Source organism: Schistocerca americana, chromosome 6 (genome assembly GCF_021461395.2).
Source record: "Schistocerca americana isolate TAMUIC-IGC-003095 chromosome 6, iqSchAmer2.1, whole genome shotgun sequence".
NCBI classification, from domain to species: Eukaryota; Metazoa; Arthropoda; class Insecta; order Orthoptera; family Acrididae; genus Schistocerca; species Schistocerca americana.
The window spans coordinates 454,391,282-454,418,696 of record NC_060124.1 but is presented as its reverse complement, the minus strand read 5'-3'; the positions used below and the strand labels follow the sequence as shown (position 1 = coordinate 454,418,696).

The window sequence follows — 27,415 nt, the reverse complement described above, 5'->3', positions numbered from 1 at the left end:
TCAGCAGATGATTTAGGGTGGTATTATTAGCATAACTTTATATTTTCGTTTCCACGTTTAATTTTTATATTTGTATACAAAACTTACTATGTACATAGAGTTCACATCTATGCTAAACATGTACTGATGTAATTACTAAGCAAAATATCATCATAGACGTTATACCCAACCTGGGCCACAGATACTCAATTATGGTTATGGAAAATGAGTCTCTTGACGGGTTTCATTTTTCTTCATGAGCTAATCTTTTTATATCAATACGTTTACCACAATGCGTCGGCAAAATCTGCCTAATATCTTTTAAACTTTGCACTTACACAAAGGGTTTGGTTTCAAGTGGCCGTTAACTACTTTAGGATTTCTTAGCAGCAGTCCCATTAACCTGGGTCCAACCCCGTTGAGCACGTTCCATTAAAGGGGTACCTCACCTTTTCACTCTTGTACCTCTCATTTTCTACTTTATTTGATTTATTATTTTATAACCGCTCCCTATAACACTATGTAACACATTCTTCAGAATTTATACTTACCGACTGAGTATGTGGCCAAAAATTCATTCAAGTGTGGTAAGTCTAATCTCTAGAGTATTCTTATGTGTTAGTTATATACAACACTACTTGAGTCAGTAATGGCAAAAACAAAACACTCACAGTTTATGGAGTACGGGCGCTTCAGAGAGAGAAGGGAGCCAGAATATCCGTCCATCTTCGAGATCTTTCCCTGTCAGCCGACTCCAGGACCTGCCCCTCGAATCAAGAAAGAAGAGAATAATAAGGACGACACTGGGAAGGACGGCCGTGCAGAGGTGAGCGAACATCAGTACTACCGGGTTTGCATCGCAGAATCAGTCACTCTCCCAGACAGCTCTCTCAGTTTTACACGTGGGCCTAAGTAAGGAACGCACTTTGTTGTAATCCATTAACATAAAATAGCAGTGGTTGCAATATCCTAAAATAAATGTGACATAAACGGAATGCTATTGCTGTGGAAAGTAAACTTTCATTGTAAAATTACAACGATACGGATTATACCACTTGTTTGAAACATGAGATAAAAACGCATGTTAACAGTCGATTCAGTCTTACATGGTTTCCCATGTGCATTCGACATGCTATCTAATGTGTCCAGTACACGATGTCCGCTCATACGGAGTGTTAGCTTAATAACTGTTCATGAAACTAAGTGCTGCTATGAACTGCAGTGGGCATATGCTGTCGGTAATGAGAGGCACAAATCCGACTTCAGCTTCTATTCAGTGGCTGCACGAGAAATACACATGACATCAATGCGACATAATATGGTTTACAGTTCCAGTGCTTGTGGCCTCCATCAATGCGACATGCAGAATAAAGTTTTGAAACATGAAGAATAGTTAACGAGAACATAAGTAACCAGACCAAATCACACGAAGATATAACAAAGAATTGTATAGTGTGGGGGCTCTTAAACAAAAGTTAACGATGGCGTCGTAATCTCTTCGTGTAGTCTTCCAGAATGTGAATTTGTGATAGACTAGGCAGCGTCATAGAACTTTACACGTATATTCACGTGACGATCAGAGGATCAAGTGAGAGAAATTAAGGTAACAGAGTATTATAAATACAGATGTAAGTTCACACTAGCAAATTTTCTTGTTTAAAATTGCCTGCGTATTTTACTATGTTCTTGCTGTACGTACACTTCTGCTCTACTGTCGCATTTATGAACAAAGATGCATCACAAACGTTATTTACAAAACGTATCACAGACAATGTCTTTGTTTTTCGAGCCAGACATCTATTGAGTTGTCTCAGCTTTCTTCATATGGTGTGTACTACACAGTGCGCGGACAACAATCTGGTTTTTGAACACTTTGCACACCTTCACATTCTTCCTCTTTCTGGTGCGGGGTTCATTATTCCTAGATGCCTTATCATTATTCGTGTCAACCAACCTTTATTCTGTTAAGTGTACCCCATTAAAACATTCTCTACCCATTTCATTCGTGTGCCTCTCAGCTCCCTATCTCTGTTTGGTATGTTATTACTTGACAAACGCCTATAGGAACACATTTCACATTCGTTATTAGACACAATTATGGTCTGCTTACTTAATATATCAAGTCAGTTTTCTAAAGTTTCCTTCTATTACACATATGGCAACGTTGCTAAATAAGCGATAGTAAAATCAAACCATCTGCAGGGCCATGCTGTTGGTCGCGTTAAGAAGAGGAAGGCAGCCAAAGAAATACCATCGTCAGATGACCGCGAGCGTAGACACACCGAGCAGCGTCGCCGTCGCCGCAAGAGACGTCAGAATAAACTGGTCGCTGCGCCGCTGGAGGGCCCTGCTGGGGTAAGTCAGCGTCATCACTGCCACGAAGAGCAAGCAGGGAGAGGCGGACAGACAGGTTGAGACCTAAGAAACAACATCTACTTCTTAAACTGCACGCACTGTCGAATCAGACACTCTCCCAGATCATGTCTATCGACAATTTCTGATGCTCCAGACATGCCTCCTCCACTATAAATTCAGGAAGGACAATTTTAGGGCTTCACTTTATTACAATCAAATGATACATTCATTACAAGATAATAACGTAAATCTTGGGTCGTACGAATAATTATTATTGTGAGACGGGTAGGCCCGATGTAAAATGTCCACGGGTTACGATTACAACACTTGTGTGAAACACAGCAGCTTCAAACAGCTTCATGTGCACAAATTATAGATCAGCAGCTGTGCGAGTCACAACTGGCCAATCACTACTGCCAGTCGGAGACACATCCGTCCATCAATATCGCAGATTTGAAAGTAATGGTGTAAGACTAGCGAACGGCATCCAGTGTCGACGAATTCATTATAGATGTAGTTCGAAGTGTGGAACGTCGGGGAATGAAACCGTTTGACTCATTTTAAACGCAAGTATGCCGATAACCTTTTTATGTGATTTATGTAAACGCCAAGAACCGCAATCCGATTGGTCGACGTGAATTTAACTGAGCACATACTGATTTCGCGTAGTGCGCCTTAAGCAACTCGACCCATCACCTGGTTAAAGTTTCTTGTGGAAATACCTTCTTTGTTCAGTTTGCCTCTTACGGAGACATGAAATATCGCCTATTTATCAGACTGGAGAGCTAAACTGCTCCATTGGTTGGCTCAGCATATGGTGATCTTAAGTACCTCTAGCTCCAATTTGATTGCGTCTTTAGCTATTTGCTAGCAAGGAAAGAGAAAGTTAGCTGCACGGTAACTATAAATCGTGGTATCATACTGTCGTCAAGCCAGTCCCAAAATGAGCACAAATACTGACGCCAGGACCTATCACATCAAAGAGAAAACTGCCATGTACGTAAAGATAAAGGTACAAGTTATATTAGCCCAGACTGTTAACGGAACTCAACATTACAGTAGGACACACTAGTACGAAATCACAAGCTGAATATCGATGTCGCCCCATATACCATCAGTGGCACTTATGAGACAGCAGGGAACCAATAAAGCACTCGGAATCAATTACAACAATTCGGCGATTTACACCTGTAAGAAAGTGATGACTCATCTAACGTACATGGTAGAAGCGAAGTGACTACCTTAAAGGTAAGAATATGTGGAAGTTAAGACTTCGGATACATTCCAACTGTATTAATGAAATCCTCTGTGACTGACACAAATGGCATACCGAGAACAACTTAAGTTTCTTAAAACAGACCTGACACATGAAGAGCATCAGTGCAATCTTTTCTGGTTTATTATAATTCCATCAACAATTGTTCACGTGATGAGATAAGCGTGAGTTTCCAACTACTTAACTTAGCCAGACTATTTGTGTGAAATAGTAGTAATAACAGTCGGTAGATCACACACGATGTCAATGGCACAACTTGCAAAAATGTGTTACTGCCTCCCACTGGAGCGAATCAGACATGGCCCAGGAGCCTTGGTACAGTTTTGATAGGATTACTCCGAAGATGAAACCAGATGTCATCTCATCTGTACGTTCACTTCATCTGCGATCAGCATAATAACTGAAGTTTTAGCACGTAAAGATCCTAATTAAAAGCATGGACAGTGTACTTCAGATATAAAGCGCTCTAATATGACAGGTGTGAACTAATAAAATTGTGCGGTGTTAGTAACGATACAGCTGATAAAGGGGCTCTGATGCTATACAGGAACAGCGCAAAATGAGGAGTAACGTTTTATCAGGCCAACTGACAATATAGGTAATTAATAACTCCACGTGAGTCACTTTTAATTCAAAGTGTCACTTTTCTTTGGCGCAAGATTCTGAATAATAAAGTAAAAATAAATTACGTTTTCGTTAGGAAGCTGCCTTTGTGAGGTTACGACGAAGCCATCCACATACCTATGTGGAAGTCAGAAGTATCTGTACCGGGTGACCTAACCGATTAACAAATCGCTTCCTATAGGATCACAGGAGTTTAGTTAAAGGTATTTATTTAACAAATTGTGGTCCTAGTGGCGTTATAAGAATGTAAATAAGGGGTATATGATACTACTGAGTGAAACAGTGGTCACTATAGGGCTGCATATATTACACTTCGCTACAGACGTCATGTTAAACATAAGCGCACACGAACAGAAAACTTATGTTCAATAAGTATTAACTTACTTTATACTGTAACTAAATTAGCCATACCTTGGCAAAGATTGGTTGATTAGTTTGGGGAAACAACCATGTTCGCAAAAGTTGCGCAGTGCTTCCCGAATATTAATCATATATGAAAGAAGTACAGAAATACCCCTGCCTGTACCCATTGTCTTGACTCAGTACATGTTGTGTTCGTCATTGCCAGTAAACTCAACTGAACGGTGGTAGTCGTAATGTCAGTCGGAAATCTTTACGTACACCCTGCAACTCTGTTAGTGGACGCCGCTGTCGCTCACCGTACTTAGCGTTACCTGTTGCCGCGGGCGGCTGCCGTAGTGGCTGCAGCACTCTGTCGTCTGACCTGTACTGAAGACTGCTCTCCCTGAGAGCCGAAACTCTATGTGCCTCTCTCAACTGAATTTTATTTACTTTCCGGAGTGTGCGGAGTTTCGGATAATCAATGAATGTTACTCTCCTGAGTGCCAGCCAGCAGATCCCTTGTAACAGTGCAAAAATCCCCCTTCCCTATTTAGTTTAACATAATAAACCAGTCATAGGTTCATTGTGCTGGAGCTGAGAAGCAGGCAACATTTGACTCCCACCATCAGTTCTATATCACGTTCAGCCAATCTGGCCTTGTCCATGTAGACAAATGCGAGTTCTATTCTTCAACTCCAAAATTATTTTGCATTATCCTATGTCAGTGCCCGCATGTTTCTTAGCACAGCCAACAAAGTTTCAGTTAGCTTCTCAGCAGCCTGTCATCTCAGGGAGCCGCGCTGTTAAGCACATAAGATCCAGATGGTCTCCAATCTTACCTTTTCACCGTTGTGGTACGAGGAGTTCCGAGAACATGGGAACATGACCTGTAGCTGCTAACTCGCGACGTGCCGCCTCTGCGCCAGTGGACACGCCAAGTTAAAACTTACAAATCAGCTTTCCATCGTTTAGGATGCAGACACGGACAGTGCCTCTGCCGTGGAGCTCACGCCACATGCTCTATACTGGGGTCTGACACCGAAAGACGCTCCCTTCTTCTGGTGGCCAGTGTTCTACATGCAGTCAGTAGGATTTCCCGCAACTCATTTAAACAATCGCCCAGATTCAGGAAATAATATGGAAATCTAGCGGTAGATACAAAAATCACTGACGTCACTTTCAACAAAAACTGTTATTTCTTGCTAGGAATTGATTTTGATTCGTTGGGTTAATAGAGTTAACGGAGGTTGACTATGGGACCAGTCATGGTTTACGAAAACGTTTGCACAGCACCCTGGTTTGAGATACATGCTTACTTTGCTGTGTATTTGGCATACATAAGTTCATGTTGTGCTGTGGTAAGTAGTAAAGAAAAATCCTTCACGAACGTTACCTACAAAACAGGCCACGAAAAATGTCTCATGTGGTTAGATCTATCACTTAACAGGCTGGTTTCATTCTTCTGTGTGAGCTAAACTCATTATGTCGAATGGTTCAAATGGTTCTGAGCACTATGGGACTTATCATCTGAGGTCATCAGTCCCCTAGAACTTAGAACTACCTAAACCTAACTAACCTAAGGACATCACATCGTCGACGCCCGAGGAAGGATTCGAACCTGTGACCGTAGTGGGCGCACGGTTCCAGACTGGCGCGCCTACAACAGCTCGTCCACGGCGGCCGGCTCTGTATGTCTTCTCGCACATTATGCGCTGTTCTGGAGTAAACTGTTTCTTATATTCCAATCTAGGGACATCGTCTCAGCTTTTCCTATCAAGTGCCTGCGCAACTATTCATCGATGAGATAGAAATAGTCATGTCAACCTCCCACTAATCATCGACCTTTCATTCTTGTATCCCACAGTTCTCTACATTATTTAATATCTTAGTTTTAAACTGACATCTTCTTATAGCCTAAATTTAGGGGCTGCTAATTTAATATATAATCTGTTTAAGAATGCTAAGTGAAGCATATAAAGCTTTATCTATTATTGATATATGCCATCCTAGCTTCATAAGTAACTGTAACATCAAACCACCCACAGGTCCACGTTATTGGGCGCTTCAAAGTAAATAAGGTAGTTGAAGATAATCCACCGCGCAAGGATCAAGACAGCGACGTAACTTCAGAAAGGGAGATTTGCCCCAAGGAAGGAGATATAATACTGCTCGATGCGCCGCAGGAGGGCCCCGCTGAGGTAAGTCAGCATCATTACTGACATTAGAGCAAGTGTGAGGATATGGTCTGACAGTGTGAGAGCGATGAGTAAACAGCTACATCCCTGATTGTACACAATGCGGAATTAGCCACTCAGGCAAATACATCAGTCGAAAAAATCTCGTGATTTGCACATATCTCCATGACTGTACAAACCCAATTGACCCTCAAGTTAACGTTAAGTATTAACAGACAGATTCACGATATTGTAATCTAATAATGCCAGCAATCGTTGATTCGAAGTCCCTAATGTAAATATAAAGCACTACTCAGGGAATGTAAGATTCCATTGTAAAACTGTCACGGGTTCGGAAATATCACTGGTGTTACAGATGGCAGTCGGTAACGATTTCGTATCCACTAACTGTAGAACTCTGCCATGACTGGTCTCAGCAGTCGGAGAGACTTCCGTTTATCAGTACTGCACGTACCAAGTAACAGTGTAAGATCAGCAGCTGAATTTCAGTTTGCAACAAAGTCGTAATCGACTTCGTGCAACTTATGGTATTTTCTGTGGAATACCATTTATGACTGGCTTGTCTCTTACAGAGATGTAAGACTTTGGCAAAATATCCCACTGAATCACAGCTGAAAAATTGTACGGTTGCTAGTGAGGGTAAGAACGTCTGGCTACAGTGCGATTGCTGCCGTTGTCATTTGCTATCAAGTATAGCGGAAGTTCTTTAGAAGCTGCTGTGTAATGAAAATCTCGACCACAGTAACATACACTGGTCTGGTCGGTCACACTTTAAGCAGTCACATCAGTGCAAAGAAATATCACAATAAAAAGCAAAACTTCCTTTGTACATATACACAAATAAGTACAATTAGGCAAACCTCTTAGTGGAGCAGAGCACTTCTGCGTGCTACGCATTTGTCAGTGGATGTGAAACCGGCTGCTGGGAATAATTGACGCCATGAATACCACCAAAGAAAATGTGAAACTGTTCTCTCTCGCAGGCATATGTTCAATCAGGTGCTGGAAGGTTACTTGCGGAACGGCAGCCCAATCTTAACGGAGTGTTGCACTGAGGAGAGGTATCGACTTCGTTGGGTGAGGGCTGACACGAAGTCGGCGTTCCAAAACATCACAAAGGTGTCCTATGGGATTCAGGTCAGGACTCTGTGGAGGCTAGTCCATTACAGGGATGCTATTGTCGTGTAACCACACCGCGATAGGCAGTGCATTATGAACAGTTGCTCGATCGTGTTGAAAGATTCAGTCGCCATCCTCGAATTGCTCTTCAACAGTGGGAAGCAAGAAGGTGCTTAAAACATCAATGTAGCCCTCTGCTGCGATAGTGCCACGCAAAACAACAAGGAGTGCAAGCCCTCTCCATGAGAAAAACGACCACACCCTAACACCACCGACTCCGAATTTTACGCTGGCACGTGACGTTTACCGAGCATTCGCCAAACCCACAACCTGCCATCGGATGGCCACATTGTATACCGCGATACGTCACTCCACACAACGCTTTTCCACTGTTAAATCGTCCAATGTTTACTCTCCTTACACCAAGAGAGGCGTCGTTTGGCATTTACCGGTGTGATCTGTGGCTTATGAGCAGCCGCTCGACCATGAAATCCAAGTTATCTCGCCTGTCATAGTACTGACAGTGGATCCTGATGCAGTTTGGAATTCTTATATGGTGGTGAGGATAGTGTCTTCCTGTTACTCATTACGACCCTCTTCAACTGTCGGTGGTCTCTGTCAAACAGACGAGGCCAGCCTGTATCGTTTTGTGCTGTAAGTGTCCCTTCTCGTTTCCACTTCCTTGTCACACCGGAAACAGTGGACCTAGGAATGTTTAGGAGTGTGGAAACGTCTCGTACAGACGAATGACGCAAGTGACACACAATCACCTGACCACGTTCGAAGTCTGTGAGTTTTGCGGAGAGCTCCATTCTACTCTCTCACGATGTCTAATGAATACTGAGGTCGCTCAGGTGCAGTGCCCGGCATTAGGTGGCATCACAGTGCACCTACTATGGAAAACGATTTTTGTTGTTTTTGGGGGTGTCGGGATACTTTTGATCACACAGTGTCCCCTCACGTGAAGAACACGCCAATTACTCAAACACGTACCAATTTTCGAACATTTAAAGCCTTTTGCCATTAGTTGTTCCACTTTTAAATCTTATCATGTCTCCTTCTTCTTCTTTGGTCTTTAACTATCAAGTTGGCTACCAGCAGCTTGCCAAGCATTTCTGTCTCCGGCCTTTGAGTGCAGTGAAGGTAGTGGAACTTGTGTCGTCCATGATGCGGTTTATGTATACTAGACTATGTTTGTCTCTTGTGTTCCTCCTTTCTGCTGTCCTTTCAGCAACACCTTTAATGACACCATAATGTCTCAGCATATGGCTGACATATGTGGCGTTCAATAAGCTTTAGGAGACATAGCTGCACCAGTTCGTTTAATACGTCCTTTTCACAGAAAATCATAAGCCTTCTGCGATAGAACCACATCTCGAAGGATATCCGTTTTTTTCCGCCTCCTCGATTGCCCATATTTCACACCTGTACAGCGGCACACTCCACACAATATCCTTATGAGGTCTTTCCTCAGGTATTGGGGTATGAAACAAGATGTGCAGGGTTCCTGCTCTTGTTGAAAGCAGCTGTTGCCTGGTTTATTTGGCATGCAATATCCTTTCTTAATCCATCTGAGGGTGGTTTTACTCCATAGGAAGCAAAAGGATTCTACGATCTCCAGTCCCTCTTTGTTAAGTGAGCACTGGGCAACGGTATTTTGTCTACTCATCAAGATTTTGGTCTAAACTTTATTAATTTGCATGTTGGGAAGAAATGGGGCTGACTTTCATCTTCATCTCGCTTCTGTAGTCCCGCACATTCACTTAACACTGTAGTGTCATCAGAAAATCTCAACATGTCTCTTATCTTACCTGCAATTTTAATTCCTCCTACAAGTCATAGTGTGTCCCTAAATTCATCTAGAGTCCTCCGAATGTATCCGCTGAATAAGATAGCAGAAAGTGAACAGCCCGGTCGTACACCTTATTTAACAGTGGCTTGCTGTTGATGTTATCCGCTTCTTATCACTCCCATCTTTTCTCTGTGGAAATGGAAGTGTTGTGTGGCTAGGGCCTCCCGTCGGGTAGACCGTTCGCCTGGTGCAGGTCTTTCGATTTGACGCCACTTCGGCGACCTGCGTGTCGATGGGGATGAAATGATGATGATTAGGACAACACAACACCCAGTCCCTGAGTCCTGGGAGGTACGATCAGTTTTCAGAGATGCGACAGGAACCATCATTCGAAGCAAAAGAGACTAGTAAACATAAACTCTAAGACTCGTAGCTTAAGATCTGCAAGCACTTGTTTTGTAGAAGGGATGTGTTTCACAACAGTGAAGCTGCACTAGTGCCCAAAGGTCTGATGCTGAGCACTTTACAGCCCATATTTACAGGAAATTTTTTTCCTGATTTGGGCCATACTTACGCCCCTCAAAATATAGAAGGCCAAGACGAGATTTCGTAACAATATCGAAGATGAAGTGCTCATAGCTGCATTTTAGAGTCCATATTTAGTAGATGGTTAAGCTTCAGATGATCGCTCCTGCCATACACTTGAATACTGACCATTCCTCCAACGACACACTGCTGCATTCTTGGCTCTTGCTTAGTCTTGTCTCAAGTATTAGCCGTAATCCGAGTATTGCTTCTCGTGTGCCTAAAGCTCCTCTAATGCCAACTTGATGTTCCGTTTTTTGTACACTTATGCTTTCTTCAGTCCGCGTTATAATGATACAGTCAAGATCTGGGTGGCGTGTGTTATCAAATTGAGGGTGCTGCATTGTTCACTTTTGTCTGCAGATTCTATTTTTTTTTTTTTTGGGTTGGTGCTGTAACTATTCTTCGAAGTCTGTTCGGTGTTCCCTGGTTTCGTGTGAAATTTGTATGAAATGGAACTGTTCTTAATTCAGATGTTGTCTAGCAGCTTTGACGAGTTCTGCTGGTTTATAACCATACGTAATTTTTGTCTACTTTCCGTGCTGCTTGCTGAATTGCTAGGTTAAAAACGTATCTCACTCCCATCTCAGCTACTGTATTCCTGCGAGATCCTGAGATCTTTATAATTGCACTTTGTTTTATGCACAAGTATGGGATAACATCACTCCCTGTATTTTATCCCTGTGACCCTCACAAATTGAAATCCTACCGATTTACTTTTGCCTTGCAGCAGTCTGTCTTCAGAGTCCTGAGGTCGGAAATGACTTACTCGTTCCCATACCTCCGCGCAACCTAAATTCGTCTCCACAGAAATTCTCTGCTACCGATGTCTTCATTAATAGCCCGCTTACGATGTTTCACATATCACGTTGAACACTTTTTTCAGGTTCCCTACCAGTGATCTTAACAATTTTGAAACACTTTAGTGTACGCCAAGAGTCTTTTTTCGAATTGGGTCTTTTACTGCTGTGTCAAACTCTTTTTAGTGTACAATATTTCACTTATAATCTTCATCCATTCCCTTTTTTAAGTGGGCTTACTTTGTAGGACCCATTCTGACGTTAAACCCAGCTTTCAGATCTCCGTCCTTTCGTTCGTAATGGCTTGCCAGGTAAGCGTTTGATATTTATACATCTGAATCTGTCTCATCTAACACTTTCCACAGTTTTCCCGTATATGGCATCAAACTTGCCGATTGTTACACAAGCTTCTATTGTTTCGCATTTCTTCTGCATCCAGTGTTGTTTTCCCGTTTTCGGCTTACTGCAAAACTTATTTTTACGTGTGTATATTCCCGTTTGAGGCTTCATTTCCTGTTTTTCTTTTTAAATTTTCTTCTTTAAACAGTTAAAAGCAGCATGTGGTGAATTAGACAAGAATTCTATTGGAAATAATATGTTTGCCCATTTTATTCTCAACTGCCCTCTTTACTTCATGTGTTCAAGTTTTTCATTCGTCTTCTAATGCAATGCTTCCCCTTTGTCACTGGGTCTTAGACATACCTCAGACCATTTTCCAGATTTCAATCTTGCTGCAGCATCTTCAGTTTCAAATAGGCCGTTATATCCAACAAAGTATGGCTATAGTCCAAACTGCTACTGGCAAGGACAACGTGTTTAAAATCTGGTTTCAAAATCTCTGTCTTGTTAATACACAATTTCAGCGGCTTTGAAACCATAGGGAATAAGAGCAAATGGGGAATTATGCGTCATTTGCGAATCCCCAAACTGCGTAACGCTTGTAACTGACACAGTTCTTCGTCGGGTGGTAGTGTCACTTTCCGAGTCTATACTAGCACTACACAAGGCGAAAAGAGCGACGTACGTAAAATTTATATCCCGTACTTCAGTTGACGTATACAGGTCAACTGAAGAATATGATACCAATGCTAACGAAAACGAAGATATCGACGCACGTTAATTCGTATCCCATACTGCAATTAACCTACACAGATAGACTGGATTTCGAGATACAACTCATATATGTCAACTGTGGTGTTCTACGCTAGCACTACGTTTATCCTTTTTTTCGATTATTTTTTACTGCAGCACTAGGGCTCAAGCAAGCGATATCCTTAACATTATGACGAAATATTACTGGACGTTATATATGTCTACCACCTGTTTTTCTCTCCTGCGTTCCTTAGTTTACGAACACTTGTCTCAGCTGTTGAATCTGCGTAGTAAATCATCTCTGGCAAATTCTGACGTCATTGGTCAGAGCCGAAGTTGTATCCCGTTCTTCAGTAGGCCCGAAACACGTAAGTTACAGATATGCTGCTAGTATGAGGATCACACCGATACATTATTGTGCAGTTGGTGATAATGGAAGACCCTCTTTTTCATACCATACACTACGTCATCAGCTTCTAATGCCTACGCCGTAATAATATTCCAATATCTTACTTGCTAAATGTTAAACATTGCCACTACTATTGAAATTTTGAATTTCAATTGAATCTGACTTATGATCTATGGAAACCTCTTGTTCGCCGTAATGTCTGAAAACTCTTAAACATTATTATTTCATACTGTAAGCTCTAGTGTATAATGTTCTTCCTAGTTTAACCAAGCACCTAACACTGTGTTGGTATCCTAGGTGGATGCTGCCCAGGTGGATCAAGAGGAGGAGAGAGTAGCTAATTGTCTCGTGGATGCTGCCCAGATGGAACAAGCCCATCACTATTTACATGAGAAGACAGTTGAGGGTCGCATGGGTGCTGCCAAGGTGGTTGAAGTGTGTGGAGAGATTAAGGAAGGGGCAGATGAGAGTCTCGAGGATGATGCTGAGGTTGACAAAGCATGTGGAAATGAGGAGGAAGGTGCAGCTAAGAGTCGCATGAATGCTGCCGACATGGAAGAAGCGAGTCAAGATTTAGAAGAGAAGGCAGCTGAGAGTCTCATGGATGCTGTCAAGATGGGCGAAACATGTGGAGAGATTGATGAAGGGGCACATGATGGTGTTGTGGATGCTGGTGAGACTGACACAGTATGTGGAGATGAGGATGAAGAGGCAGCTGAGTGCCTCATGATTACTGCCAGGATGGAACAAGCCCATCAAGATTTACAGGAGAAGATAGTTGAGAGTCGCATGGGCGCTACCGAGATGGGCGAGACATGTGGAGAGATTGAGGAAGGGGCAGATGAGAGTCTCGAGGATGATGCTGAGATTGACAAAGTATGTGGAAATGAGGAGGAAAGTGCGGCTAAGGGCCCTGTGAATGCTGCCGAGATGGAAAAAGCTCATCAAGATTTAGAGGAGGACGCAGCCGAGAGTCTGATGGATGCTTCCAAGAAGGAGGAAGTTCGTGTAGATGTTGAGGAGGGAACAGCTAAGAGTCTTTGTAGCCAACCCTCGGGTGCCGCTTGCACCCACTGAAAATGTTCGTTTGTTCCTAAAGTTCTTCTTTGTGTTCAGATTTTGTTCTATGTGTTTTTCGTTTCGTTTTTGTTCTATGTTTCGTTTTTTACTGCGTTCATTTAATGTTGTTTGTGTTTATTCATTTTTCAATTTTCATTTACAATCCTCGGCTTATTTGAAGTAAAAAATAAATTTTACGTATTTCACCAACTGTTCTCTTATTTTTTAGTGTACATCTGCAACAATAATAGTTGCTGAATTGAACGTACGTTTCATTTTCAGTTTATTCTATAGGTGACTCTCTCCCTGTCGTTACAATTAAATCAACAATATACTAAACCCGGGGCTCAATCTAAGGCATTTATGAAGCTCATTTCAGTATCACTGAAAGGTCTGTGATATATACACGATAATAGTCATCAGTAAGTGCTAGACTCACGTCTGTATTGCAAACATCACATAATGCCGATTTACATAGTACGATTTTATAGTTGTTAGAGAGGGTTATGTAACCAGCCGTAATACTGTGGGCCCCATGGCTCTAATAGCTCTGGGTAAGGTCATGGCCTACACATCTGTCCGCACTTATGACCTATCTATGTGAGTGTATTTCACGGCTGCAACACGTGTGGGAGTGCGTTGGATGAAAAATGACGAAAGAATATTGCAGACATTACTGTAATCTGTTCTCCCCTATGTAGCTAACTTCTTTGTAGTAGAAGCGTACATCCTTAAATCTGAGACTTGACAGATTTGAGTTATTTTGTTTGTGATCCTCCCTGCTTCTCCACTGAGTTTCTTTGTAGCTTGTTTAAAAATACTGTCATGACGTCCCGGAACACATAAACTGTAGTCGAGCTACCATAGTCTCATTTCTTTCTGTTATGATTGTGCGCTAATCATAGATGCGCAATAAATTGGGCTGTTTCAGTTTTGCTCTCGTTTTAACTCGGGAAACTCCCTAGAGAGGACAAATAGAGTAGGAGTGGTGCTGTGGGGAGAAGTCAGATTCGAGCACGTATCCTTCTCTGACCAGCTTCTCATCTGCGCAGCACGGTAATATGATCCGCTCTAAGGAGAAATGTATCGTATGTCACTCAGCTTCATTATGCCACTCATTCCTATCCTCGATGAGTATTCTTGCACTATGTGTTCATCAGTAGTATGTAAAAGGACCCAGTTATTTACGGTTAATGGGCTAGGAAAGTACGTGCGTGAGCAACAGAGATTCTTTCCATATGCTACAACAAGGTGTATTATTTGAAAGCAAGTGTGTGGTGGGAAAACAAAGCATACAACTTTGTAAGTACATACTGTAGGTGCAGGGCGTGATGTACCAACTCAGTATGCTAAATGGTCTCATTATTATTTAATTTAGTGCAATGGATATGGAAGGGAAGTGTCCTCAGTAACTAATTGGTCGGGTTTATAGCTGGTCCGTAATACAATCACTTAAAAGTCTGAAGAAATCAACTATGGCACCAAACGGCTACCAGAAATTGTGGGCATTCAGACCGGAGACTAAATATTTACAAACGGTACACAGAGAGTGCACACCTACCCACTGATTGTAGAAGTTAAAGAAGTTGCCGATATAACAAAAAGAAGGTGGGCTCATCGGTGTATCAGCGTAACAGAATTCACAACATCGCACAGGCCAAGAAAGAAGAAACCTCATCGTCTATGTAGTTGTGACCACGTGTGAGCGTAGTAGACATCGTCCACGCATCGACTACAACGCACACAAAAGATTTATATCAAATTCACATTAACACAAGCACACTGCCTGACCTGCAAGCTATGCACAAGGAGCGGATGCACATTGTCTGTACAATCATGCGCACGTGGCTTTTTTAAAACGATGGTATACACATTACGCACCATTTAATAGATCTTGATTCCGATAAAATTCACACAGTAATATTCTTTCTTAATGTATGCTTGGTCACGCATGCTGCCTTAAATGAGAGTCATTAATGAACGGTGAGAATTCATTGTCTATGTAGCCATGGCCACGTGCTACATGGAGAACAGTGGCATACAGTTTACTGACCGTGAGATCTTTCTTCAATGTAGGAACGGTCACACAATACTATTTTTATACAGTACACACGAAAACATGCAACGTATTCTGTATGAAATGTGCGAGTTAAAGTGAAAGCTAATTGTCTGTGCGGCAACAAAGATAGCCCATGGAAGGCAATGGTTGGTACCTTTCTCACAAAGAAATCAGCTGTTGATCCTATACAGATTGGTGGAAAAATATGAAAGGAACACCGGTAATTAAATATGAAAACATCAGCAGTCCCAAGGCTGAAGGCTAAAGGCTAAATGCTGATGATTCAATGATTGCACGGTGGAAATTCCATCAGAATTTGCTCTTCTTATTGACTTTACCGGAAACATAAAAAGTAATGTGTATTATAACACTTCGCTACTATTAACAGACTTACAAGGAAAGTGATTAATCAGTTACATTTGTAAATAACTCATTCTTGTACCTTAGACAGCAACCTGAAGGTGACGCTCTGACAGAGCAACCGTTAACTTAAAAGACAAAGATACTATGCCCATCGCGGCATACAGATGAGGCAGCATCGACTTTCTGTTACACGGTAGAATAAATTGAATCAATTCTGTGATCAATCATGCCACAATAAATTTCAGACTATTGTATATCTCCGTCATACCTATTTTGATTGCATTTTTTCCCAGAAACATAGGTAGTTAACAACTTGACATTACACATGCATTTATGGATGCATCAGCAAACATTCACGCTCTTGACTCACGCCACGCTATCTACAAGGTAATAAAATGCGGACACATAATGGAAAAAAGGGGGTATGTGCACTAAACAATAACTAAACCTGTTATCCTCAATCTTCCTCAAGAGGCTACTGAACACTGGATAGGTAAAGTTGTTAAGAATATAATAGTACTGATAAATTAAAAATGAAGTAGCACTTGTACAATGTAAGTAATACCAAAAGCCGCAGTAATTTAACGGTATATTTTGTAGCCTGTCGGCATTAATGTAATATTATACAGACCTGAGGTGATTGGGTTAATTAATGTTTTGTTTAAATGAACCTCCTCCTTCCATGATCATACCCAAATGGTGATTTTTATCCACTGTATACAAAGTCACTGTTACCGAGATACAGAATTGAGTCGGAGTTCGATATGTATCGAGATATTATGGATCTGCTAAATCTTATTTTTTCGTTGAGTATACCAATTGTGCTGATCTCACCTTGATAATCGTTTAAAATTAGAGAGAGGTTGCTTGCGTACGCCTAACCTGCACTCTTCACCAGTAGGAATGTTAGAGGTTTTAAGGGTCGAGTGTGCACACCATTCCTTCCTCTGAAGATGGTAGTAGAGACTCCAACTGTGGCAGGTGGAGGTCATGTCCCTACTTAAGTCGTGCCTATTTCTGTCATTTCATGATGTCTCAGTGCTCCAGTTTCAAGCAAGTAATTTACCAGCCATGAAAACTGAGACAGCCAGTCAAACTACAATATTAAATCAGACTAAGAACAGCCGACCAGTTGCAAAGGATAAAGTAATCTTTACCTAGGTTTCAATAGATATAAATCTATCTTCTTCAGAAGACGGCCTGGGGACAATGAACATCGTAATATATATTAAGGTATGAAACTTGAGTCAAGAATAAAGTTTAACATATGTTAGGAAAATATTGTATTACAAGATGTGAGAAAGATTCTTGGTACTTACAGTATTATAACATGAAGTGATATGTCCTTATCGTTTAGGCAAACATCCGCATAGTTACATTAATCATATAAAATATAGCCCTGAAACAGGGTTTGTCAAACAAATAAAATAGGTACATAGAAGTTGCAGAGCGCCTAAGCGACTGACTAAAATCGGCCAGCGTAGTAGCACAGCGGCCACGGCAGGTGGCGCTCATGTCGCGAACTATGTGCCGATAGGCGTACTGAAGTAACATTTGAAACATCAATATTAAATGCGTTCTTAAATAGAGTGATAATAAATAAATTGGCAAGCATTTAACATTCCCGTTATGACATTGTGGGAGGTATAGGAACAATAACGTAGATACATACATCAAAAAGACAGGTGGCGCTTCCGCCGTGAGTTACATGCAGTGGTCTATATAGCCAAATATAAAGTTATATTACCATATTAGTGAAGCCCATAGAACGTATATGAGTCAAAACATCAAGAACAATCAGTAATGGCTTTTAAGAAAAATTAGAAGACCTGGTCTACAATCCAGTTACTACGTAATATAGAATAAGAGAAAATTACATGAGGGCCGCTGTAGTAGCAGCCGTACATCGTGAAAAGAACACATTATATAAACGGTAGTAAACTGGAAGATTTGAAAGTGCATTATAGCTTCCTGAGGAAATAGACTACTGAGGTTACTAGCATTAATGTTATATATTACACAGTACGGGTTTAAAGCCTTCGAAAAATTGTTTACAGGCAAGGTTCAAGTGATCATTCAGAATATTGTCGTCTTTGAGCTCTAGATGTTTAAAAATAAATAGCTCTTCCCACAGATCTAGTCTCCGTCCTTTGACCTGTCTATGTAGGATAACCGTGTCTTCTAACTGTTTAGGCGTATGGCCGGTTATCAAGAGGTGTTCAGCAAAGGTAGAGTTGCGAATATTCGTTCCTTTTTTACCCAACAGATGTTCTTTATATCGTGTTTTCACAGCTCTGCCGGTTTGACCAATATAATAAGAGGGGCAGTTATTACAGGTTATCTTGTAAATACCTGAATTAGAAAACCAGTCCCTGGCAATCTCTACTGACTGTACAAGATTTCTTTTTAAACTGTTATCTGTAGAAAAGGAGACGTTACAGTTATATTTTTTATTTAGAAGACGTTTAATCCTATACGATAAGTTACCCAGGAAAGGGATGGAAATAAATTTTTTAGTTTCTGTGGTATCCGTGGGGAGAATATTTCTCAAAGTCGAACATTTTTGGGAGATTTTCTTATTGAGCAGGTAATCGATCATATTCTGGTTATACCCATTATTAACCGCAATCGCTTTGATGACATTCAATTCCTTTTTTTGATCCGCAGGTGATAAAGGAGTGGTTACCATTCGGTGGATGGCGGAATGAAAAAATGCCAATTTATGAGCTTTTGGATGGGTTGAGTCAGCAGGAATGACATTATCGGAATATGTTTCCTTGCGGAAGATATTAAAATGGAAGGAATTATCTTCTACAGAAATTGTTAAATCGAGAAAATTAAGTTCACGTTTATCATTTTGAAGTTCTTTTGTGAAGGAAATTTTTTCATGTAAACCGTTGAAAGTGTTAAAGAGATGCTCTAACTCATGATCAGTGCCATCAAAAGCAATGAAAATGTCATCAACATATCGTGCATAATAGCGGATTTTGTGGCGTAATTCTGAACTTGAATTGAAGAACGTTGTTTCCAGGGCGTTAATGAAAACCTCTGCTAGAATACCGGCGAGGGGGCTACCCATTGCTAGACCATCTGGTTGTACATACATTTTCCCGTTAAATGTGAAGTAATTGTATTTTAAAACGAAAACGGGAAAATGTATGCTAAATCTGATCTCACAATTAGGACGGAAATTTAGTCACAGTTTGGGAATCATGAAACTTATAAGATACCTTTGTAATCGACCTAGTTGTCAACTAAAAGACCTTGCTTTCGTCGTTACAGCAGGTTCCCTGTACAGCAGATTGCATTGCAACTGTGTTGCGACAAGCATTAACCGAAGGGAAGTTTCTTAAACAATATACGCCGTGGATATTTAAATTAATAACAACTTGAACTTGTATCATTAGTTACATTAAAAATCTGGTTGGAGTTAGTCCCTCATGACAAATTTCCGCAGAGCTATTGGTGTTGACATCATTAAATCGGATGCAAACGCCGTTGGAGATTTTAGTCCGACATTTAAAAAGCTTACCAAAATGCGTCTGTTCGAACGCTGAAACACAGAGAATCCTTCCGCCTCAACAATCCTCTCGAAGTTTCAGGATGTTTCTTAAGTGATTCAAAACAACTCTACATGCGACACATCACTTTGATTTAGTGAGATACTACGATATGCATGATTATTAGTCTGTTGCAGAAATCTCAAAGACAGAACCACAGGAACTACAAGTATAATTCTCGGTAGGTTCCTGCTTTCTTAATAATATCATTTATTGCTCCCAAGAAAGTAAGGCCGTATTTTATAGGAATAGTTTGCTGTGAAAATATGGTTTCACCGCAGTTTGTTGAAATAGTGGACAGTCCGTTAAGATACAGTTTCCTAGGCACTTGCTAATGTCCCTGTCGGAGCTAGTAATCCCTGGACCAACCGTACGAAAAGATAGAAATTTCAGGCGTCTAGGCTGATTGTCAACGAGAATACATCACTAATCTGTCCAGGACGTTAATCGCCTGCTGACTGAACATAACTACGATATGGTAAGATTTGTAATGTAAAAAATGTAATTTGCAGGCATATTTTTTATAAATGTTCTCGCCCCACCCAGAACCAATAATTATAATAATAAAGGTACATAATCCTTTATTAATTTGTTTGTTCCGGCAGCAGGTAAGTGATTTAGCAGGTAAGTGATTTAGCAACTACATTTTTCCCTTAAGAGAACACTAATATTCCTTTAATAGTGCAACAACCGAAATAATGTTAAAACATCAAGAAATATTCATTAGAAATCGTAGTTATTATATATCTCCAAAATATTGCTCACAAATTTCAAGCGAAGTTCCGACCACCTGAACACTGTAATAAACACCTGAACGTCATATTTAAGTTAATATTACCAATACAATTTTTTACACTCTGCATTTTTTTAGCTTTTCTTAATGTTAGTCTGGTATGACCGTAAAGCGTCAAAGGGTTATTACGCTACGGTTTTTTTTAAAAAAAATGTAGTATGAGTTCACATAACAACAGTCTTTTCTTTTACGATAGTTTTTGAAACTTCTTTGGCATTTATTTATGGTTGTTCATAATTTTCTTCTATATGGTACGTCTTAAAACATTCTCCCGGGTGAAGTCCAGGTTTCCCTTTGCGTGGTTAGCTGTAGGAAATAACTTCTCTTCTTCCTCCTTTCTTCTAGTATTAGCTTTGTGGGCTTCTTTTAAATTTTGCATTATAAAAGGCATCTTCCCATTTAGTCTCCCCCTAGTGTCAGAAGGTGATGGTCTCCCTCCTTTCTTGGAGTTTTTATTTCTCGCGTGGCTGTCTAGCTGTCTGATTAGGTTGTTTCTGTAGTTGTTCTCCACATTCCTTTTTGTCTGTTGAATAAATAACGTAACTGTTGACTACTTCAGCTTCAATGTGCCAGAAGAGTAACTATTGCCACTACTTCTATGACAGCTGTGCAATAAGGTAGCAGTCACAGAATTGATCAGCCCTGTCCACTCCTTACACAAACTTCGTTTATTCCAAAGTAACAGAGGGTTTCAGGGACGGAATAGGCTCTTTCTTCCTATAGCCAGTCTTGGAATTAAAGACATTCTTCTGAGTCTGATCGCGCACAAAACTCGTATTCAATAAGTTTCGTGTTCTTAAAATCGCATGCGAAATCCTGCCTAAAAGTCATATCTGTCACTGTTGCATGAAATTTTATTTTGAACAATTCTCGAGCAAGTTGAGGGCTCGTGTATAATCTGTCAGTAAAGACGGGATAACCTGAACCGCTTATGCGAGCTAGCAACTGCTGTGCCAAATGAACCTCTATTCGTATTGAAAAAGGCATATCAGGACGAATTAGAATCTCTGTAGTTGTTATCCCATTATATTGAATGTGAGAAAAAACAGAACCATTTTCTGGATCACACAAACAGAAAACAAGTAAATCCCCCTTCGTAGGCTTTCTTGGAGTGTAGAACGTGAGTTGAATTCTTCCTTTGAATCCTTCTGTAATTCCATCTACAGTCATAGTTTTGGTACATAAATTTATTTGCATATACTGTCAATATTTTCGTTAACGGTCTTCATCTTCCTCCCTTTCGTACCATGACACTTCTGAGCTGTGACAGGTGGGACTAAATGCAGCATCCAAAATATCTGAAAGAAAAATCGTCGACAACACAAAACATCCTTCAAAAGTGGGAAGAGTGGAATTCATTCTAGACGGTCTTCCAAAATAGTTAACTAGTGTCATCAAATACAGGGCCATATTCAGTATTACACCAACAAACGTCTTCAGTTCTTCTAATGAACGTTGTTTCACAATGTGACATTAAGTGTTTTGTAAATTGACTGGCTTTCCGTATATTTCATTTTGCATACATATTTTATAATTCACATTTTCGCTAATAAGACTGTCAGTGAAGAAGAGTTGGATATATTCAAGTTCGGGTTTGGGCCGAATACCATGAGGTATGGTGAAACATTGTTGCATAACAGAAGAAGGAAACTTCCTGAGATCAGTCTCGCCATCACGACAGAATTTCCAGATATTTACTACAGGTTGTATCTTTCATCACTTCCCACTCCATCAGTAGATTCTGATTTACTAAATCTTATATCACAGTCCATGGTGGAAGTTTCTTCCTATTCACTTTTATCACTAAATTGTTCTTCGTCTCTACCGGCCATTATCGTAGTAGAATGCACGAATGCAATGCGCATTGAATTGTCAGATATGGGTCCTGATCTGTTATAACTTTATACTTCAAAGTAAATGTACTGTTTCATAAAGGAAATGTACTGCATACAGTGTGTGGTAAGGTTCATCCTATTGAATATATTACCGCAAAGAGGATGTATCGTCAGTCGAGTTTAGTATGAAAAAGTAGTTAAATTATCTGTGTAAACATCTAAATCCCTTCTCTCATCCCGTATGGTATCGCCCACGCTTAATTGGTGGCAGACTAATGTGGGTTTCTTGCACGAAAAGTATACTTTGTGATATAATTTTCAGCAGTCCTGCAACACACTCGCTTACTCAAATTCATAATTTTACTGAGAATAGCTTAAACTATGTACTCCAAGTCCGTGATTAAAACAGAGAGGCTATACCTATATAAACCACTCAGGAAACGGCATTACAATCCCACAAGGCTACTGAAAGTAACAAGTACATGATTCAGCTCTAAAACCGGCAATAGAAACATTCCTCTTCTACCTCACATACATTAAGTGAAATATACAGCATTTTTTTTTGTCGAGGGAGAGGATGAAATTCTTGAATGTACGTATAATAGGATAACATGAAAAAGTAATGTATATTGCTGTAATCATCTTCCATGCAAATATCTATTGGTAATGTAAGAGCTCCCATTATACTCTGATGAGCCAAAGGAACTAGTACACCTGCTTAATATCCTTTAGGATCCCCCTAGAGCATGCAGAAGTGCCGCAACACGACGTGTCTTGGACTGGACTAATATCTGAAGCAGTGTTGGAGGGAACTGACACCTAGAATCCATAAATCCGTTAGAGTACGAGGGAGTTGAGATCTCTTCGGAACAACACTCTGCAAGGCATCCCGGATTGGTCAATAATGTTCACGTCTGGGGAGTATGGCGGCCAGCGGAAGTGTTTCAACTCAGAAGACTGTTCCTGGAGCCACTCTATGGCAATTCTGGACCTGTACGGTGTCGTGTTACCCTGCTGGAATTCCTTCGGAGTGCACAATGGACATGAATGGATGCAGGAGATCAGGCAGGATGGTTACACACATGTCACCTGTCAGAGTCGTATCTAGACGTATCAGTGGTTCCACATACTCCAACTGCACGCGCCCCACACCATTACAGAGCCTCCACCAGCTTGAACAGTCCCCTGTTGACATCCAAGGTCCATACCCGTACACATCCATCCGCTCACTACAATTTGAAACGAGACTCGTCCGACCAGGTAAAACATTTCCAGTCATCAACCGTCCAATGTCGGTGTTGACAGGCCCAGGTGGGGGGTAAAACTTTGTATCGGATAGTCGTCAAGGGTGCACGAGTGGGCCTTCGGCTGCGAAATGCCGTATCGATGATGTTACTTTGAATGGTTCGTACACTGACCCTTGTTGATGGCTGAACATTGAAATCTGCAGCAATTTGCAGAATGGTTGCACTTCTGCCATGATGAACGATTCTCTTCAGTCGTTGTCGGTCGCATTCTTGGAGGACATTTTTCCTGCCGCAGCGATGTAGTAAATTTGATGCTTTACTGGATTCCTCATACTCACGGTACAATCGTGAAATGGTCGTACAGGAAAATACCCACTTCATCGCTGCCTCGGAGATGCTTTGCCCCCTCGGTCATGCGCCTACTCTATCACTACGTTCAAAAACTCACGTAAATCTTGATAACCTGCCATTGCAGCAGCAGTAACCTTTCTAAAAACTGCGCCAGACACTTATTGTCTCATATAGGTGTTGTTGACCACAGCGCCGGATTCTCCTATTTACATACCTCTTTATATGAATACACATGCGTATACCAGTTTCTTTGGCGTTTCACTGTATTACTCATAGACACACAGTTCGATTCCGACGTGTGTTGTGATTTTTAACTACTAATACCAGTATAACCTCACACACAATATCTAACTCCTTCGCATCAAATAAACTGCAGTAGCCTCACCCAAACTTTATTCATTTTGGAACCTGCGTGTCAGCAAGGACAATCTCCATAGAAAAGCTATCCTCTCTCCACATAAGGCTCACCTCAAAGAATGTAACAAAACTGGAACACCAGATAGCATCAAATGTAAAACAGAAATGGTCAATTCACTTTCAAAGCTCAAAAAAATCTAACAAATCTGGAACGCCTGAAACAATCGAATGTAAAACAGGAACGGTGATTTCACACTCAAACAAACAAGATAACATAGGCAAAACGGCAAATGATTCTGACGGATCGAAAGCCATCTGGTATAGTAAAGATGTAAGTCTACATCCGTGATGTAGTAAAGAGGCTGCTACAGTGGTTGTATCTGATAATCGATACTTGTTAGGGCAGACCTATAGAAGCAATGTCAAAGATAAATGTCGTGATCCGTAAGGTGGCAGCTTGAATGAATAACAATTCTGCACTTTACATGAGATTTTATACGTCGTAACAAGTAGATGAATACGTGTCACTACTACAGCGATAACGAGCAGATTTGCCTATCAAAAACGCATGTAATGCACAGGGTTGACACGCAATTCAACTCCATTAACTCACCAAATCCAAATCCTGGATGTCAATGAGCAAAAGGTAAAAAAAGCTGCTGGAAGAAACGTTTTAGTTTGGGGGCAAACGCGAGTTGCCCCGTCACGTCCCCCATACAGTGGAAGGCTTCTGAAACGGGTTGGTGACCCATGGCGAGAGGGACAACGAACGCGCCGGGCGATACACCAAGAGGACCAGGTAGCGGAGCAGCGCTGCTTGCTATGGAGAAATTCTTTAAAAACTGTGTTGGGGAATTTCCAGATGGGTACAAACAGACCAGCAACACAGTTGATGATGTGAAATGCCTGTGGTACACTCGTGATGTACGTGTGTAACTTTTAGTCCTCAGGAGCGGGCACAAAATGTACGATTGGCTGAAATAAACTCGGAAGGAGTAAAAAGGGGTGACATTTTGACTGAGTTTAAACGTAGACCGTTTGCAATTGGTAGGGGTAGTTTCCACAACATGAAAGAAATGCTCTCATTGGTCTGAAGAAGACGTGACGTGAAGCACGAAAGGACACAGGTGGAGGGACGGATTGCTACAAAAGACCCAAGACCTAAAACTTGGGGGATCTCCTCTGAAACACCATCAAATGTAGGACAGGGTACATCACACTCTGTACGACGCAAAAAGAGGAAGTTTGTGTGAACACTTCATTCACTTTGGCTGACATTCAGCTACAAATTAACTGAACAATCGTTGAGCTCCACCAGCGGAGAAACGAAAGAGCCACATAGTTAATCGTTCTTGCAAGAACTGGGACAGTGGTGAAGCATACACACTGCTCCATCTATGCACGTGTATATCGCCATATTTTCCAGACTAGGGATGAGTGCATGTTTTCTTGACTAAGAAGAAACATAGGACAGTTTCCGCTAATAAAATGATAGTGATTTTGATTAGCATTTTATAGAATTTTCAGAGGGCGAGAGCAGCCATGCAGCCAACAGTATGTCACAGCTTAGGTAAATGCCGCTGTCAGAGACGTAAACTTGTTGGTTCACCAATGTGTGCCCACTGTGAACTCGAGCAACCCTGAGTAATCTATAGCTCATCTTGTCATAATATCTCACCATCCTCTGCAGACTTGATTGTCATCCTAAAACGTATCGAACTTAGAAACGGAGTAGGGTGATTTGTCGTAGTATTGTATAAGTAATAAAAATCTTGTAGAGAACCTTTTTATTTTAATTTGATGTTGTTGCGTTCAGTGTTATTTTTGCTAAAGAAGAGATAATGTGTTTTACTTAAAACTGTCCTGAAATTGTAATTTCACAAACTATGTAAACTCATGTGCTTATTTAATGACAAAACAGCAGTAAACCAATTTTATAGCTAAACACCAAGGCCATCTGTCATAGAAAAAGGGTCTGCTCCTAACCCCAGTGACTGATTCTAGTGATGTTAACGCACTCACAAGGTCTTTTTGCTGTTGTCAGACGAATGTGAAAAGGAGTGGCGTGCCAGATAATAGCGACTCTGCCACGATGGCAGTTGGTCTGCCATGATGGAAATTAGTCAAATTAGAAAGTGTAATTAAAAGAGTTGATAGTTTAGCACGTAAGGCGTCTGGTAAGGTGCAACAAATCATGGAAGAACTCAATGTCAGAAAACGCTAGACGCTTTAAAAGATACGATATACGCGTCGTAAACATCTTCTCGAACAACACGCAACAAGCGGCTACACGGGTAGCAGGGGTTGTGTGGCGTGGGCTGCGCGGTTTTTTAGGTTAGATGGCCTTGGGCAAGTACAGAATGGGCAACAGCCTCAACGGGTGCGGGGCAAAGTCAGGACATGCGGGGACCAAGCAGCAATCGGTATTGTAATTGTCAACTGTCGAAGCTGCGTTGGTAAAGTACCGGAACTTCAAGCGCTGATAGAAAGCACCGAAGCTGAAATCGTTATAGGTACAGAAAGCTGGCTTAAGCCAGAGATAAATTCTGCCGAAATTTTCACAAAGGTACAGACGGTGTTTAGAAAGGATAGATTGCATGCAACCGGTCGTGGAGTGTTCGACGCTGTTAGTAGTAGTTTATCCTGTAGTGAAGTAGAAGTGGATAGTTCCTGTGAATTATTATGGGTGGAGGTTACACTAAACAACCGAACTAGGTTAATAATTGGCTCCTTTTACCGACCTCCCGACTCAGCAGCATTAGTGGCAGAGCAACTGAGAGAAAATTTGGAATACATTTCACATAAATTTTCTCGGCATGTTATAGTCTTAGGTGGAGATTTCAATTTACCAGATATAGACTGGGACACTCAGATGTTTAGGACGGGTGGTAGGGACAGAGCATCGAGTGACATTATACTGAGTGCACTATCCGAAAATTACCTCGAGCAATTAAACAGAGAACCGACTCGTGGAGATAACATCTTGGACCTACTGATAACAAACAGACCCGAACTTTTCGACTCTGTATGTACAGAACAGGGAATCAGTGATCATAAGGCCGTTGCAGCATCCCTGAATATGGAAGTTAATAGGAACATAAAAAAAGGGAGGAAGGTTTATCTGTTTAGCAAGAGTAATAGAAGGCAGATTTCAGACTACCTAACAGATCAAAACGAAAATTTCTGTTCCGACACTGACAATGTTGAGTGTTTATGGAAAAAG

At 41.1% G+C, this 27,415-nt stretch overlaps 1 protein-coding gene across 1 annotated transcript; it reads left to right on the top strand.

The window, feature by feature from the left end:
- The first annotated feature begins 628 nt into the window (after nucleotides 1-628).
- On the top strand, nucleotides 629-13,645 carry LOC124620202 (caldesmon-like). Its single transcript, XM_047146870.1, has 4 exons — nucleotides 629-805; nucleotides 2,182-2,334; nucleotides 6,622-6,774; nucleotides 12,866-13,645. The coding sequence occupies exons 1-4, from the start codon at nucleotides 629-631 to the stop codon at nucleotides 13,643-13,645; spliced, it is 1,263 nt and encodes a 420-aa protein (XP_047002826.1).
- The last annotated feature ends 13,770 nt before the right edge of the window (nucleotides 13,646-27,415 follow it).